Source organism: Tamandua tetradactyla, chromosome 2 (assembly GCF_023851605.1).
Source record: "Tamandua tetradactyla isolate mTamTet1 chromosome 2, mTamTet1.pri, whole genome shotgun sequence".
Taxonomy (NCBI): domain Eukaryota; kingdom Metazoa; phylum Chordata; class Mammalia; order Pilosa; family Myrmecophagidae; genus Tamandua; species Tamandua tetradactyla.
This window is the reverse complement of record NC_135328.1, coordinates 199874540-199890714: the sequence shown is the minus strand read 5'-3', so window position 1 is coordinate 199890714 and position 16175 is coordinate 199874540. Positions and strand designations below refer to the sequence as shown.

The window sequence follows — 16175 nt, the reverse complement described above, 5'->3', positions numbered from 1 at the left end:
CTTGAGGACAGAGGGGACCCAGGGGATGGCCTGAAGCTTCCTGTGCCCTGAAGGCCCTTCCCAGGAGGGAGCAGAGTCTGCAGGAGGATGGGCCTCAGCCCCATGTTGGATCCCCGTGTCTGAGGCCCGCCAGTCACTCTGGATATCCTGCTTTCTGCTCTGGTTCTGGAAGCCTTTGGCATGGTGGTCCTTGGGAAAGGGTAGGGGTGGGGTGCAGAGATGGGCTAGCAGCCTGGGGCTTCCCCAAACTCAGAGCCTGGGCACAAGGCTACCCAGGAGGCCTGGGGCTTTTGTCAACAAAGAGCCCAGGTTTCTCCTCCGCTCCTCCCTGAACCCAGAGGCCACATCTACCACCTCACAGAGCCAGAGAGGAGTGAATAAAGGCAGGAGGCCACCAAGACGTTGTCTACCTGGTACCAAGGGAAAGAGCCAGGCTCAGGACAGGCTCTGCCATTCACCAGTGGAATCCACACCTCAGTTTATTTCAGTGTAAAGTGGAGACAGTCACAGTTCTGACCAAGTAGGGTTACTGAGGGGATTTGCAGAGATAATACACATCTAGTGCAGGCCACACTCATAGGAAACACTTAAAATTTGGGTTGTAGCTGTTGTTTTTGTTGTTACTGGCACAAAGAGGACACTCATAAACGCTAGTCTTCCTTCCTTCTCTTTTCCTTCTGGACATGATTAAAGGCCACTACTCTATTCAATGATTAGAGATAGTATGGGGCTGATATCTAGGAATTCCCAAACCAAAGAGCCTCCACTAGAGCCGGAGCCAAGTCTTTTTCGGATAAAAACAAGGAAGTCTGGCTTTGGAAATGTGGGGCCCTGGCCGCCCCTCTGCCCTTGACGCTGCCCAGCAAGGGAACCTGTCCTGCCTGGAAGCAGCCTCCCCTGGCGTCATTCTTGAGGGTGGGGCTCAGACCCCAGCACCTGCCCCGACTTCCCAGGGTTTGTGCGGCCGTGTGTCACAGCCCCTCATGGTTCCCTTCCTGTTCTCCACAGGCTGCCAGACAGGTCTTCTTAAAACACAAAGCTGACATCCCTGTGTAAAGCATTCCAGTGCTTCCTTCTTACCCACAGAAAAACATTCAAATTCTGTAAGAGGATATCAAGGTCCTTCATGATGTCTGGTCTCCACTTAGATCTCCATCCAGACCTCATCCCCTGTCTAGACTCGAGCCACCTGACCCGCTAGCAATGCCTCATGCACCGGGACCCCCACATGGAACCCCTCCCCAGAAAGCTCTGCTATTCTCTCCCACACCCCCTTAGAAAGGGTAACTCCTCTTTGGTCTCCTTTTCTTTTAGTTTTCTTTATTTTTTAATTTTTATTGTAACATACATATAACATAACATTTCTCATTTTAGCCACTTTTAAGGATACTATGACCCAAACTTTCCCACCATCCCTATGCCAGTTTGAAAGGATGTATGTACCCCAGAAAATCCATGTTTTAATCCTAATCCCATTTTATAAAGGCAGCCGTTTCTTCTAATTCCTATTTAGTACCATATGTTTGAAACTTTAATTAGATCACCTCCCTGGAGATAGGACTCAATCAAGAGTGTTGTTACACTGGATTAGGTGGAGATGTGTCTCCACCCATTCCAGGTGGGTCTTGGTTACTTTTCTGGAATCCCATAAAAGAGAGAATTGAAAAGAGCAGAGAAGGAAGACAAAACACTACAGAACCACGAAGCAGAGAGTTCACTGGCAGGCGACTTCTGGAGATGAAGAAGGAAAATGCCTCCCAGGGAGCTGGAAAGGAAGCTAGCAGATGCCATGCTTGCCATGTGCCCTTCTAACTGAGAGAGAAACCCTGACTGTGTTCAACATGTGACTTTCCACTTGAGAGAGAAACCCTGAACTTCACTTCACTGGCCTTCTTGAATCAAGGTATCTTTCCCTGGATGTCTTAGATAGGACATGTCTATAGACTTGCTTTAATTGGGATATTCCCACAGCCTAAAACCTGTTAATTTGCAACTTATTAAATTCCCCTTTTTAAAAGCCATTGAGTTTCTGGTATATTGCATTCCAGCAGCTAGCAAACTAGAACAGATTTTTGGTACCAGGAGTGGGGTGCAGCTGCAGTTTGCAAATACCAAACATGCTGGAACAACTTTTTAAATGGATAAGGGGAAGATTTTGGAAGAGTTGTGAGGACCTTGATAGAGAAGACCTAGAATGCTTTGAAGAGACTGTTGGTAGAAATGTGGACTCTAAAGATACCTCTGACCAGGCTTTAGACAGAAATGAGGTGTGTGTTATTGCAGACTGGAAGGAAGGTGATCCTTGTTTTAAAATGGCAAATAATCTGGCAAAATTGACTAGTGGCTTTGATTAGAAGACAAATTTTAAAAGCCATAAACTTGGATATTTAGCAGAAGAGATTTCCAAATTAAATGTGGAAAGTGCAGCCTGGTTTCTCCTCGCAGCTTATAGTGAAATGCAACAGGAGAGAGAGAAACTGAGAACTGTATTCTTGGGTACAAAAAAACCAGAAATTGATATTCCGGAAAATTCTGGGCTTCCCAGAAGGGAGAATAGTGCCCCATGTGAAGATTTGGGCAAATGTGGAACTAGTCAGTCATTTCAGAGAAAGCCAGGATTGGACCTGGAGTTATCCAGGAAGGACTTGTGGAAACTCCTTATGTCTGATGGGCATGATCTGAGGCTACTGCTTAGAAAGTCAACGAAAGTGTTGTGGGATCTGTTTAAAGAGAACCACAGCCAGTCAGGACTGAAATGGACAGAGAAGGGACACATTGGAGAAAAAATAACTTCAGAGGTAAAAACCATGGAGGCCGGGGTCTGAAATCAAGAAGTGTCAGGCTAGGAGAGTGCACCCACGCAAGCCCTTGGGGAGGGCGAGTTTGCCCCAAAGGCAGAGGATGGGCCTTCCACCTCGATGCAGTGGAAGACTCATGCCACCTCAGGCCTTGGAGAGGGTGAAGCCCATTCCTTGGGGTTTGGGGAGAGCCTGGCTACCATCACATGGAGGAGTGCGCCTGTGCACCAGAGATGGCAGAGAGCCTGGGTGCAGCACCAGTGCTTGGAGAAGGTGGAGCTGAGGAAAAGGTGGTCTCCCCAATGTTCCCCAAGATTGCATTTTCAGAGAGGAGGGCCATTGCATAGGCCCTTGAAAAGAGTGGTACTGCCATTTTCTAAAGCCCCGAAGATAAATTACTCTCAGACTTTGAAATCTAATAGACTTTGCCCTGTAGGTTTTTGAAACTGCTTGGGTCCTGTGACCCCTTTGTTCCTTCCTTCCTATGGAAATGGGTATATGTATCCTGTAACTGTTCCTCCTTTGCATGTTGGCAGCAAATAACTTGTCTTGAATTTTTACAGGTCCAGAGCCAGAGGATAATTTCTTTCCTTAGAACAGACTATGCCTGTAACTAACTTTGACAGGAGTTTGTACTATTTCTAAATTTGTATTTCATTTGTATTGCTACTGAAATAATTTAAAATTTTCTGATATTGTGATGGAATTAATGCATTTTGTATATGTGGGAAAACATGTCTTTTTTAGGGTCCAGAGGGTAGAATGTGCCGGTTTGAAATGATGAATGTACCCTAGAAAAGCCATGTTTTAATCCTAATCCTATTTCGTAAAGGCAGCTGTTTCTTCTAATCCCTATTCAGTAATGTATGCTTGAAACTTTAATTAGATCATCTCCCTGGAGATATGACTCAATCAAGAGTGGTTGCTAAACTGGATTAGGTAGAGACATGTCGCCACCCATTTGGGTGGGTCTTGATTAGTTTACTGGAATCCTATAAAAGAGGAAACATTTTGGAGAATGAGAGAGATTCTGAGAGAGCAGAATCACATACCACCAGAAACAGAGAGTTCACCAGTCAGTGACCTTCAGAAATGAAGAAGGAAAATGCCTCCTGGGGAGCTTCGTGAAACAGGAAGCCAGAGAGAAAGCTAGCAGATGACACGGTGTTCTCCACGTGTCTTTCCAGATGAGAGAGAAACCCTGAGGGTATTCACCACAGTCCTTTCCACTTTGAGGGAAACCCTGAACTTCATTGGCCTTCTTGAATTAAGGTATCTTCCCCTGGATGCCTTAGATTGGACATGTCTATAGACTTGCTTTAATTGGGATATTTCCATGGCCTAAAAACTGCTAACTTGCAATTTATTAAATTCCCCTTTTAAAAAGCCATTGAGTTTCTAGGTATACTGCATTCCAGCAGCTAGCAAACTAGAACAATGATTTTTTTATAGACTAGCTTTAATTGAGACATCTTCTCAACCTTAGAACTGTAAACAAGCAACTCATTAAATTCCCCTTTTTAAAAGCCATTCCATTTCTGGAATATTGCATTCCGACAGCTAGCAAATTAGAACAGCATATTGGGTAGCAATTGGGTTGGGTAGCCATTAAGAAGTAGGAAAAAGTGGCATTTTGTATGATTTTAATTAAATATTTAATTTTGATTTTTTTTTCTTTTGTGCTTTGGAGAACCTCTATTTTTCAGGTTTCAAACACTTCTGTAGGTCTTTAAAAAGTCACAGGCATCAGGCACTATGGCTTGAATGTCTAAAACTGCCCTGCCTGGATAAAATCGGTAGATAGAAATACTAGCGGTCAATGAGAGGGAGGAGTAAGGCGTATGGCATTATGAATTTTTCCTTCTTTCTTTTTATTTATTTTTCTGGAGTGATGCAAATGTCCTAAAAATGCTCATGGTGATGAATACACAACTATGTAATGATATTGTGAGCCATGATTGTACACCATGTATGGAATGTACGTGTGTGAAGATTTCTCAATAAAAATAAAAATAAATAAATAAATAACCTGCCTGAACTCTCACCAGATCTGATCAACACTCTTTATCTCCAAATTATTAACCCCATAATGACCCCTCAAAGAGAAATGGCCAAAAAATCAAAAAGTGTTCATGAGGACATGGAGAAACTGGAACCTTCATATACCGTTGGTGGGAATGTAAAATGGTACAGCCACTGTAGAAAATTCTGGTAGTTCCAAAAAGGTTAAACACAGAATGCAATATGACTTAGAAATTCCATTCGTAGATGTATAGTTGACAAATGAAAACTGATTTCCACACAAAAATGTTTATATAAATGTTCATGGCAACAACTAAATATGCATAAATCAATGAATGGATAAACAAAATGGGGCACATGCATACAATGGAATATTATCCAGCTATAAAAAGGAATAGAGTCCTGCTGCATGCTACAACATGATGAACTTTGTAAATAATATGCTAAGTGGAAGAAGCCAGACATAAAAGGCCACAATTTATATGATTCCATTTAGATGAAATGTCCAGACTAAACAAACATATAGGGACAGAAATAAGATTATCTGGAGCTTTGGTAGGGATTTGGGGCAACTGGGAGGGTGATGATTGCTAATGGGTATGTAATTTTTTTAAGGCTTACTAAAATTGAGTATAGTGATGGTTGCACAACTCTGTGATCATACTAAAAAAACCTAATCTGTACACTTCACCCGTGTATAGTATGTGAATATCTCAATAAAGATGAAAGAAAAAAAAGGTCTCCAAAGCCAACTCCACAACTTTCAGCTCCTCCCACTTTCCCCTTCTTAATGGAACCCCATTACCCAAGCACAAGACTTTTCTCTCCCTTCTTGCTTCTCAATCCCATTCAGTACTGAATCCTGAAGGTTAAGCTCTACACTGTCTCACAAATACACAAATACACCCGGTCCCACTGTCAGCCATCCTAGTGGGTGCTCGCATTGCCCTCCTTTGGGACTGTCACAACGGCCCAGCTGATTTTCCTGATTCCAGTTTCACTTCAATCCAATCTCACACTCTGCCTCCAGATTAATCTTCCTAGGGATTATAGGAGACCCTTGAGGGCAAAAACTGTCTCCCCCTCAGCCTGTCCCCTGCTCCTCCCTCACACTGGGTAGCCCTGAGGACAGAAGCATATCTGTCACCTCTTCACTTTGCACCTTCCTGGTTTATAAGGCCTCAGACCAGGAGTTCCTAAAAGGCAGGTTGTCTCCCCCTCAGAGCCCCGGTCTGTGTCCTATGCCTCTACTTCTTCGGGACCGAATTCAGAACTATGCTTCAATGACAACATCCTTCGTCACACCTACTCGACCTATTCGTCACCCTCAGCGGATCCCCTCGTCCCCTCAGCACCCCCGCAGGTTTGGAGCCCACAGGGCCCGGCCCGGCTGCACGACGTCCCTCCCTACAGCCCCAGCTAAACGCGCTCTCTGCACGGAGTTTATCACCACCAAACTCCGCCTCGGGAGGCGCGTCACCTCCTCCGGCCTCCTCGCGTAGTCCTGGTTAGCGAGGTCCCGAAACCTCTTCCAGGACGCGGTTGGCTGATAGGGGAGCCGGACCCGCGGAGCTGGCGGGGCTCTCGGGGTAAGAACCCCAATCTGCGTGAGAGACTGCGAAAGAAGAGAGGCCATTGTCGGGAACTCACCGCGCAGGGCCACCGAGCCGTCCCGCGGCACCGCCATTTTGTTGTCACGCGGTTTCCCAGGCGACCAGGATCCCACCCCTTCTCATTGGCCAATTTTAGGGGGGCGGTACGTCACTGAGCAACAAGCGGCCATCGGAGGCGTGAACAGTCGTCTATACTCGAATTCTATTGGCCCCCAGGGTCTAAACGCTTGGCTACATCAAATCCCAGAATGCACCACTTTGAACCGCCTCACCATCTGGGGCAATAAGTTTCCTTCATTCATACCAGAAGGGAGGCGGAGAAAGAGAACCAGGGATAACCTAAATGAAGAAGCTGGAAGCGTCTTGATCTGAATGTATAATCCTGACTGTGCTACTATTTTGCAAAATTGATCTTGCGGGAAATCACTCATCCCTCTGAGCCTCTTTTCCCCATCTGATCAGCAGTACAGTACTTCGGGGGACAATTTTGAGGATGAATTGAAATGACACAGGTACTTAATAAAAGTCTGTTAAATTTGAGTTTCACTGCTAATTCCTAGAACAGACGGCGCCCATATTTTATGGGAGGCTCAAGTCCTAGTAAGAGTTTGGGTAAGACACTTCCCCTGCCTTTGTTAAGACACTCTGTGTGACTTCAGGTAAGACAGCTGCCCTCCCTGAGACTCACATGTAAAATTGAGGTATGGACGAGACCCGAGTCATCAGAACAGCTAGAGGCAGTTTAGTTTTAAGAGCATCAGGATACCTGGCTGTGTGTCTGTGAGCAATTTCTTCACCTTAGTTTCTTCATCTGTAAAGTGGGGGTGATGACACCCACCTCACAGGGTTGCCAGGAGGATGAAATGAGATAAACCGTACAAAGTACCTATCACCACTATCCAGAGTAAGTTCTTAAAAACATTTCCTACTGTTAATAATCACCATCATCCCTCAAACCGTTCCAGCTGTAATGGTCTATGATTCTATGACTTCCAATTTCAAGCAACCACTTCCTGGAAATCTGGGCTGAACCACCAAAGCCTTTTCTCTGAACGTCTCACACTGCACTTGTTAGTGGTCTATTTTCTATTTGACTTTCTAGCCTATTGCATTCAGAGGTGGGTAGGCTCCTTGAAGTATTCATTACACGTCACTTGGAGGCTGAAAGGAGCTACCAATTCCTAAGCGTTTTCCAAATGCCAGGTGCCAACATTTTGAGGCTTACAGGTGAGAAAACTGAAACTCAGAAAAGTGAAATGACTTGCCCAAGGTTCTGCAGGCAGGACGTAGTAGAAGTGGATTTAAACCCAGGTCTGTCTGCCTCCAGAATCTGTGTTCTCTAAAAAGTCCCACTCCAGTAACATAGACTAACAAAGATAAGCCAGTCATGGGGGTGGCACAAGTCCAGTGGGGAGATTCAGGTGGAAAACGCGATTGGAGGTTAGAGGTGGGAGAACTCTCTTGCAGCTGGGCCCGTCCCAGAAAGAGGTATGTGAAGATGAGGAAGGTGAAGGTGTTGCGGGGACCAAGTGTTTTTTTGATGTTGGAGCTGTGGGCAGGGGGGCCAGACCACAGCAAGGCCAATGTCACTTTGTTCGTGTTCCTTCTGCCCATGAGGGTAAGAAATGACCCACAGTGCAGAAGGCAGAGAGCTCTGGCCTCATGGGCCTTGGTGTGGTCTGGACCCCAGCCTCTCGCCTCAGCAGGACCAGGAAGCATGAGTTAGCATTCATGCAGGCATCAGAATCTACCCCCACCGCCCTCCCCACCCAGGGCCCAAAACTGACCTGAGATTCTGCATTTAGTTCCTGGGAGGGAGATTGGAGCCCTCTAACCTGGCATTTCAGTTTATTAATATTATTTTTATTTGTTTGTTTTGTTTTGTTTTGCGTGGGCAGGCACCGGGAATCGAACCCGGGTCTCTGGCATGACAGGCAAGAATTCTACCTGCTGAGCCACTGTGGCCCGCCCTAGTTTATTATTTTTTAAACAAAATTTCTGGAAGAAGTTCAGAGCGTGAGTATCAAAGTATATATTTTCACAAAGGAAACTTTGTAAAATAACAATAATCGATGGTGTTTTAAAAGCCAGCGTAATTTAACCTCTATGAGGCTAGGCTCTGTCATTTACTGGTTGGCTGCTCCTGCTCAAACTACTTCACTTATCTGAGCCTCGGTTTCCATATCTGCAAAAAAATAGAGACACTAATAGAAGCTATCTCATAGAAGGTGATTACATTACTGTTTTTAAAAGGGTGCTTTCCAAAAATAGTGTTATAAAAGCAAAACGAGCTAAGATCACCTGATGATTTTTTTTTCTGACCCATATTTCTTTATCCCCTATTTTGGAGAGTTCTGGAAGTCCCTCCGAGGACGCCAGGCCTGACAGTTGGGAGGACCTTGGAGGTCAGTCTGTTTAAATTCCAAGTTCATCGGGATTCCCTCTGGGTTCCTAGGCTGGAGGCCACCTGATTTCTTAATCCCATCCAGTAATGAGATGGTGGAAAGGCCCTGGACTGGGAGGGGGAGGTCCTGAACAAGGGGTTCTCTCGGCTTGTCACCCCATCTTAGAATGAGGATGTGGACCCAGCCCAGGATTTGGAAGAACAGTCTCTTTCTGTTCTTAGGGTGGACAGAGTCTAGAGATCCTACTTTGCTTTTAGGTCCTGCCCTGGAAGATCTTTATCAGTTATGGCCCGCTCAGGGTTAAAGAGCCCATTGGGTCCTAGAAGTTCAGGAGGGAAAGGGAAATAACAAAGGAGAGAAAGGTCTCCAAGCCCATGGGTTCCTGGCTGTCTCTCCCACCTTCCCTTTCTTCTCTACCCACATCACCACCACCTTAGATGAAGCCCTCATCATCTCTAACAGCATGACATTTAGGACCTTCTTTTTCTACTCCTGCTCTCCTCCCTTCTCAAAGTTTCAGAAGCTGTCATGTATTTCCCTAAGTCCAGGTCTCTCCTTCTAGTGGGAACATCCTTTTCCATCTGGGAAAATTCTACTCTATCCTTCAAGAACAAGCTCAAATAGCCTCTGCTCCATGAAACTATCTTCAGTTCACTCCCACTCCCTCCAAGAAAAATTAATTAGTCCTTTCTCTATACTCTAGTAGCCCTGCTGCCATTATAGATAGCATTTCTTATTCAGCCTTACGAATATTTTATTATGGGCCTCTCCTTGAACTATGAGCTTCTCGTGGATGGGGAACCTCACTCATTCGTCTTACCTGACACACATAGATATTGATTAATTGACTGAATGAGTAAATGAGGGAGAGGATGGATGGATAAATATTTACCTTGGAGTGCTCTGTGATGCTATTAGGATCACAACCCTTTTTTGGTGGGAGTGAAAGAGTCAGGGTAGATTGCACTGTACTATGTGCTGCAACCCCTTCCCCTCCTTCCACCCCTGCAGTATTCCATTCCATCATTAAAATAAATACATATTCAGCTCCTGCCCTACAGGGAATGGTGCTGGGCCCTAAGAACAATCATCAAAGTACATTGTGAAACTGGGACAGCGGCAGTGGTTCTGATTTTGCATGCCTAGATATCTCTTATTATGCAGGTCTCAACACAAACATTTCCTCTAAGTGTCATTTCCCAACCACTTTCCTAAAATATATACTCTTTCTGCACCCCCCCCCCCACAATATCTCTTTTCTCACATTTCCCTTTTGCCTTCCTCATAGCAGTGAGTCCTTGTATCACTTACTGAAACCCAGAATTATCATTATTTTTTATTTGCTTAACACCTGCTTTCCCTGGTTTGAAAGTCAGCTTTACAAGGACAGAACTATAGCCATTTTTTTTTTTTTTTTTTTTTTGAATGGGCAGGCACCGGGAATCAAAACTGGGTCTCCGGCATGGCAGGTGAGAACTCTGCCCCTGAGCCACCATGGCCCACCCAGGACTATAGCCTTTTGTTCACTGCTGTAGCCCTTGTGCCTAGACCAGTGCTGGCACACACTAGACACTTAATAAATATATTTATGCCATAATAAATGTTTTCTTAGGACCCGTTTTCCTAATACTTCACTATTTCTCCCTTCAGTTTTATCCAATTTGTTAAACCTCTCCAGTGAGTTCTTACTTTCCATTTTTGTATTTTTCAGCTCTAGAATTTCCAGGTGGTTATTTTCTATAATTTCCAGATCTCGGCCAAAATTCTCATTCCTATTTTATATGATTTAGACTATATTAAGCATAGTTATTCTAAAGTTTGATTAATAATTCCATTGTTTGGATCTTTTGTAGAATTGTTTCTGTTATCTCTTGTTTTTTTGTTGTTGTTTTTGATTTCCATGCGGGCTGGGATGTTTCCCGTTCACTTTTCCTCCTAAGGTGTAGCCCTTCCTGGTCCCAGTCCAAAGCCTGTTGGGAAGGAGTTTTCCAGGACCCCCTTCCTTAGCAAATCTTGAACTACGATTTTTCTCCCCCTAGTCCTATATATTTGTAGAAAGCTCTGCTCAGTTTCTCAGCTGCTTCTTCTGGAAGTAGCAAACAATTTTAGAGAAAATGCAGCCCCAAATGCAGGGTTCACTTTTCTCAGTCCCTTAGTTCTTCTCTGTGTCAGTAACTCTCCAATACTCAGTCTGCTGTTACCCCATAATAAATATTTATTGAATGAACGCAGGCAGACGCATAAAGCCTGGAGGCGGGAGTGGTCACTTTATATTCACCCATTAATTCAGCAATCTCTGACATCTATTTTGGTGGTGTGCTGTGATGGGTTAGAGAGATAACAAGACCCGGTTCCAGCCCTCAGGGAGCCAGCCCATAATCTTTACAGATACAATCTTGGAGCAGAGGTCTACAGAAGAGGTTTTGGGGACATTAAGGAACAATTTCCTCTCTTTGAGGGACTTTCCTAGAAGTAGAAAATTTCCCAGAAGAAAGGACTTCTGAACTAAGTCTCAAAGAATGAATAAGAGTTTTCTAGGCAAAAAAATATATATATATATTAGAGAAGGGCTTTCCCTGCAGAAGGAATATATGAGGTGTCAAAGAACCTGGGCCAGCTAGGGAGCTGCCGGTTGAGTGCGGCTCAGGGCTGAGACGTGGTGTATATGGGAGGGCTGGTTGCAGAACTCAAGACAGGAGGCTGGGGAGAAAAGTAGGGGTCTTGAATGTCTCACTGAGGAATTTGGGGAGTGCAGACTGAGGCTTCCCATCTTGCTAGTTAAGGTTCAGAAATCAAGTTTGGAGATTTGTACAGTGCGACATAGGAGCTGGGAGATAAGGGTTAACATGCCCTTTCTGGGCCCTCAGTTTTTCCGTCTGTAAAATGGGGCCTTCTCGGGGCTCTTCAAGCTTTGTGGCCAGGACTCTGTCCATCCAGATGTTGTCAAGACAGGGAGAAACTGCTGAAGGGGCAGGAGAGGAAGAGGTTTCAAGGACCCACTTCCTGTCTCAGGTACTGACAGACTCCAGACATTCTTCCATTCCATGCCCCAAATCCTGTCCCTTAGGGCTATCCCCGTCCTGCCCCCACCACCAGCTCAACCTCACACGACAGCAGAGTCTCAAGATGTGGAAAATGAAACTTCTGAGTAGGTGAGTGAGAAATTTTTTACAAAAATGAATCTAGTACTTAAGCATCCTGGGTGCATCCCCAGCATGAGAAACCGTCCCACAGCTGGCCCCTGGCTTTATCCTATCCAGCTGTCTCTTTGTAACAGGGGAAAAGACTAATCAACAGGATAAAGCCAATTTCCAGCTGAATAGCCTTGAACTTCAACATGAAGCTCCTCTCTCCAGGGCCAGTGCCCTTCCGGCATCCTGCTGCCCTCCCCCCCCCCAGCTCTTGTGAACCCCCAGAATCACCCACCCCACAGGTGCACCAAAGGCCTCCTAGAACTTGAGTCAGAGGTCAGGAAAGATCTCTGATTGAAGAGGAGAGAAGTTAGCAAAGATGGGTAGTTAGGGGCCCCTCCCACTTCCCTGCCTAACCCCCTCAGGGGCTCCGAGACTCATGCCTATGCCCCACTTTGGGCTTTCTCTAGAGTGTCAGTACTTGTTCTTTTTTGAACTGGTCTCAGCTAGGGACTAGAGGCCCACAAGGGCCCTCCCAGGTTTTCTCCCAGTCTTGCAACACAAGGCCCAAAACTGAGAAGGGAAGTGGGTGGGTGGGTGGTTTCCCCTGAAAATGAGGTGCAAAATAGAGAAGAGAAAGTAGGTATGGCAGGAGCTGAGCTTCAGAGCCACCTCTGGATCTTTGGGGAGAGAGGGAGGTGGAGGGAGCAGGGAATCAAAACTCAAATCGGTGACTTCTAAGGCAGCCCCAGAGGTTACATACAGGGCTGTGGCTTCAGACAGATATGGATGCAAATTCAAGGATTGGCTCCACCATCTACCTCTTTGGGCAAGTCACCCAGCCTCTAAGCCTTAGTTTCTTTGTCAGTAAAATTGGGGAGCACAGAACCCTGGGGAGAATAAAGTGAGAATATGTAAGGAATGGAGCACAAGCCAAACAGCATGATTCATATCATCTCCCCAGCCCTTAAATGAGACTTCACTCCCAAACCCCGAATCTCCTTTCACTGAAGTCTCTCGCCACCTGCCTGTCCCTCCACTAGCTCCCCTCCTGTCCATCCCAGATTGACACAAATGGCCCATCTGTTATTTCATCATCAAAATCACGCAACACTAGACGTTAAGAAACCTTGAAGATACTCTGCTTCAGTCTTCTTGTTTTAAATGAGGAACTGACATCTAGAGAGAACAAAGAGCTCGCTCATGGTAATGCTATTGATTTGGGCTAGAAGCTAGGTTTCCTGGTTCCTAATCTAGGGCTCTGCTGCTTTCACAGACATCCGCCATCCCGTCCTAAACCTTAGTGATCCCCCATCCTTTGTTCTGAACCTGGGGCCCTAGTCCCAAGCTTATCTTGAAATCTAAATCTACCCCCAATCTTTTCTCCTTCAGTTCCTATCCCCATCCATTTAATTGTTAAAAGTGGAATTTCTACATTGCATATTTAAATTAGTTATTGCATTTAATCCTCCGGTAGCTTTTTTTAGCTAGAGGCTCAAGAGAGGTACAGTTTCTGGCCCAGGATCTCAGAATTGGTAAGTGGATTGAACCAAGACTCGATTCTCAGCTTGCAGGACTCCAAGCCCAGAGCCCTGTTCACTTCCCCATTGCTGCCTCCTTGGTTTGCCCATCCCTCATCCTCTGGGGTTCAGCTAGGTCTCTAACCAGAAGCCATCATCTGCCAGGGCCTTAGAGCCCAGGGCGGGGTATCAAGCCCCAGTTTTGCAGAAAGGAAGCAGCACCCCCCACGGTAGGCCCTCCCCCCACCCCCTCCCGCCTCCCTCACCTCCTGGTTCAAAAGCAGCCAAGCTGAAACAGAAGTGCAGACAGCCCTGTGCTCATTTCCAAAAGCTTCCACCAAGAGAGCCACCAAGATCTTCCCAAGATGAGGGGCCTGCTCTTTCTCCTCCTCACCATCAGCCTCCTGGTTATGATTCAGGTAAGAGCAGCCCTCCAGAGCCTGCGGCCCAGGACTTGCCAGAGCTGCCTGGCATGGGAGGGCAGGAATGCAGGGTTCCCGGGACCCAGGCTTCTCCCATGGAAACAGAGGCAGGCAGGCCCCAGCAGGGGACCCAGCCTCCCAGTAGACCTGGACACCCAGCCTTCTGGCCCTTCTGGTTGGGGTCAGAGTGCTGCAGGGCTGCCCCCTGGCAGAAGCCTGGACCAGAATCTGGGGAGCATTTACCTGCTGCAGTGCCTAAGGGGTGTCGTGGAATAATGGGGAATGAAAAGGTTTGGGAAGCAGCCCCGAGTGAGGCTGGCATCAACCCACAAGGAGCCTGAGGAAATTCATAGTCCTATGAGAGTGGGAGCAGAAAATGGCCAAGTGAAGCCTACTTAAGTTCTGGAGGTGGTAGAGGACAAAACAGAGGAGAGAAGCCTGGGTGTTTGGGGAATATGAAGAAGACAGAAATCTCCCACTCCAGAAATAGGTGGAGTCTTAAAACCAACTGCTATTCCAGGGGGCAGCTTTGCAGGGCAGGCATCCCATGTGCCCAGAGGGGACTAATCAGTATAGGAGGTGGAAGCCATCAAGTTCTCCATCAGGAACAGCTTGATCAAGCATCAAGAGCAGCTTGATCACCATCAAAAACAGCTACATCTCCATCAAGAGCAGCTCGATCAAGCATTAAGAACAGCTTGATCTCCATTTGGTCCTTTCTTCAAGGAGGGACTCCTACCTCCCCCCTACTCCCACCCCCACTCCCACCCCCACTTTACCAAGTGCCGTCTCACCCAATCCCATCTCGTGGTCTCATGGACCCTCCCAACTATGGTGGACTCTGCCCCATTCAGAAGACCAGGAAACCGACGCTCAGAGCGGCTAGGGGCACAGCTGCTGGGTCTGCCTCCCTCTACACTGCAAGAGCTGGTGACCTGGGAGCGGTGAAAAGGCAGGTTTCAGGGGGGTGAGTTAGGGACCACCTCTGTCGCTGCCTGGGTCAAGCAGGAAGCAGCCCAGGATGCCCGAGAGGACCTGTGGCAGAGGCAGGATCATGTAGAAGGGAGAGCTGAGGACTGTTTTATTGGAGGGGGATGTTCTGTCTTTAAATAACAAACAGGATATTCAGAGGTCTCCTGGGTGTCCCCCACTTCTCCTCCCGCAGATACAAGCTACAGTGTCCTCAAACCATACCACCAAGAAAGCTTCGGGCGGGGTCTCAGCAGGCAGCGGCCTGGGCAGCGGCAGCGTCCTCCTCTTCCTGACCAGTCCCCTCCTGCTCCTGCTCCAGCTCAGCTGAGGCTGACACGCCCCTCTGCCCCCGAAACAGCCACCGCCATCGCCGGCAAGGGGACCCTCCCTCTCATCCTTGGGAGGGGCTGATGCCAGAGATCACCAGGTTGTGGAAAGTGACAGGGCAGTGCCTTGGGGGCCATGGCCAAAATGGGGCAGCACTAATGGGGGAGGGCCAGCATCACCCAAGTGGTGATCAATAAAGTTGTCCTTGGAGCCAGGTCCTGTGTCACTGCCTATCACCTGGCTCAGAGCCAGGTTTGCGACAACCCCCCACCCCCCACCCCCTGCCAGGGAGTTTCGCTGTGCCCCATCAGCAGGAGAGGTGGCACGAGGGAGTTATCACGCCAGCTTCCCTACCCGGGGTCCAAATGCTGGAGGGCCCTCTTCTTAGATCGCCTGGCAGAGATGAGGCCCAGCACCTGCCATCCTCACTATTCCTTTTAACTGTATTTGCTTCACCTGTTTTGGGCAGTCTGGGGCTGATGCTCCCAGAGATCTCCCTACCTGCCTTCCCCCCTTAGACCCTGAACACCTCCAGTTACAGAGACTCAGAGAGCCCACCAACCCAGAGTCTAGGTGTCCTCAGGGTGACAGATCCAGGGAGGTCCCAGGCCCAGGAAGAACCCCCAACCCCAGTCTCTCAGAGTCCCCAGGAAACCAGCCTCATGAGCATCCTCCTGTCCTCACAGCCCCAACCTCTGGGAGCTGCCTACTTCCTACCCCTGACCTGTCCACTGGGGGGGCAGGAAGGACAAATGGCTGCTCTGACCACTCCTACTCCTCCTTGGTTTGAGGTTTGGGAGCTGCAGAGAAGGAAGAGAACCCCAGGGCAGTTCCCAAAGACCTCAACCATCTCTGCCTTATCCTTGAGGACTTTGGCCAAGGGGCAAGAAGGGCCTGCTAGATTGGGGGGGTGGGGGAGTTGGAGGGAACTTCTCCTCTTCTATGTCCTGCCCTTCTGAAGTGGA

General features: G+C 47.3%; 1 protein-coding gene and 2 long non-coding RNA genes across 9 annotated transcripts in view; 2 read left to right on the top strand and 1 right to left on the bottom strand.

The window, feature by feature from the left end:
• Positions 1-6566, bottom strand: part of UBXN11 (UBX domain protein 11) — a 33679-nt gene extending 27113 nt beyond the window's left edge. For 3 of the 5 annotated variants that reach the window (XM_077150739.1, XM_077150742.1, XM_077150741.1), the window contains exon 1: positions 6471-6555. Coding sequence is in view for 1 of the 5 variants with exons in the window: in XM_077150743.1 (XP_077006858.1) it covers positions 6471-6507 (37 nt within the window). In the remaining 4 variants the exon portion in view is untranslated. Of the gene's footprint in view, positions 1-6300; positions 6442-6470 lie in introns of those variants that run through there. The other 2 variants (XM_077150743.1, XM_077150740.1) reach the window with 2 other exon arrangements.
• On the top strand, positions 6111-13713 carry LOC143674683 (uncharacterized). Of its 3 annotated transcripts, XR_013171158.1 has the most exons (5): positions 6111-6945; positions 8332-8449; positions 11906-11990; positions 13034-13175; positions 13447-13713. It is a non-coding gene; the product is annotated as an uncharacterized LOC143674683 (long non-coding RNA). The 3 variants fall into 3 exon arrangements; XR_013171159.1 differs by lacking the exon at positions 13034-13175 and having other exon boundaries at positions 6115-6945; positions 13457-13713; XR_013171157.1 differs by lacking the exon at positions 13034-13175 and having other exon boundaries at positions 6115-6945.
• Positions 13714-13761: 48 nt separating this feature from the next.
• Positions 13762-15424, top strand: LOC143664081 (uncharacterized). The gene is made up of 2 exons (XR_013166304.1): positions 13762-13908; positions 15077-15424. It is a non-coding gene; the product is annotated as an uncharacterized LOC143664081 (long non-coding RNA).
• The last annotated feature ends 751 nt before the right edge of the window (positions 15425-16175 follow it).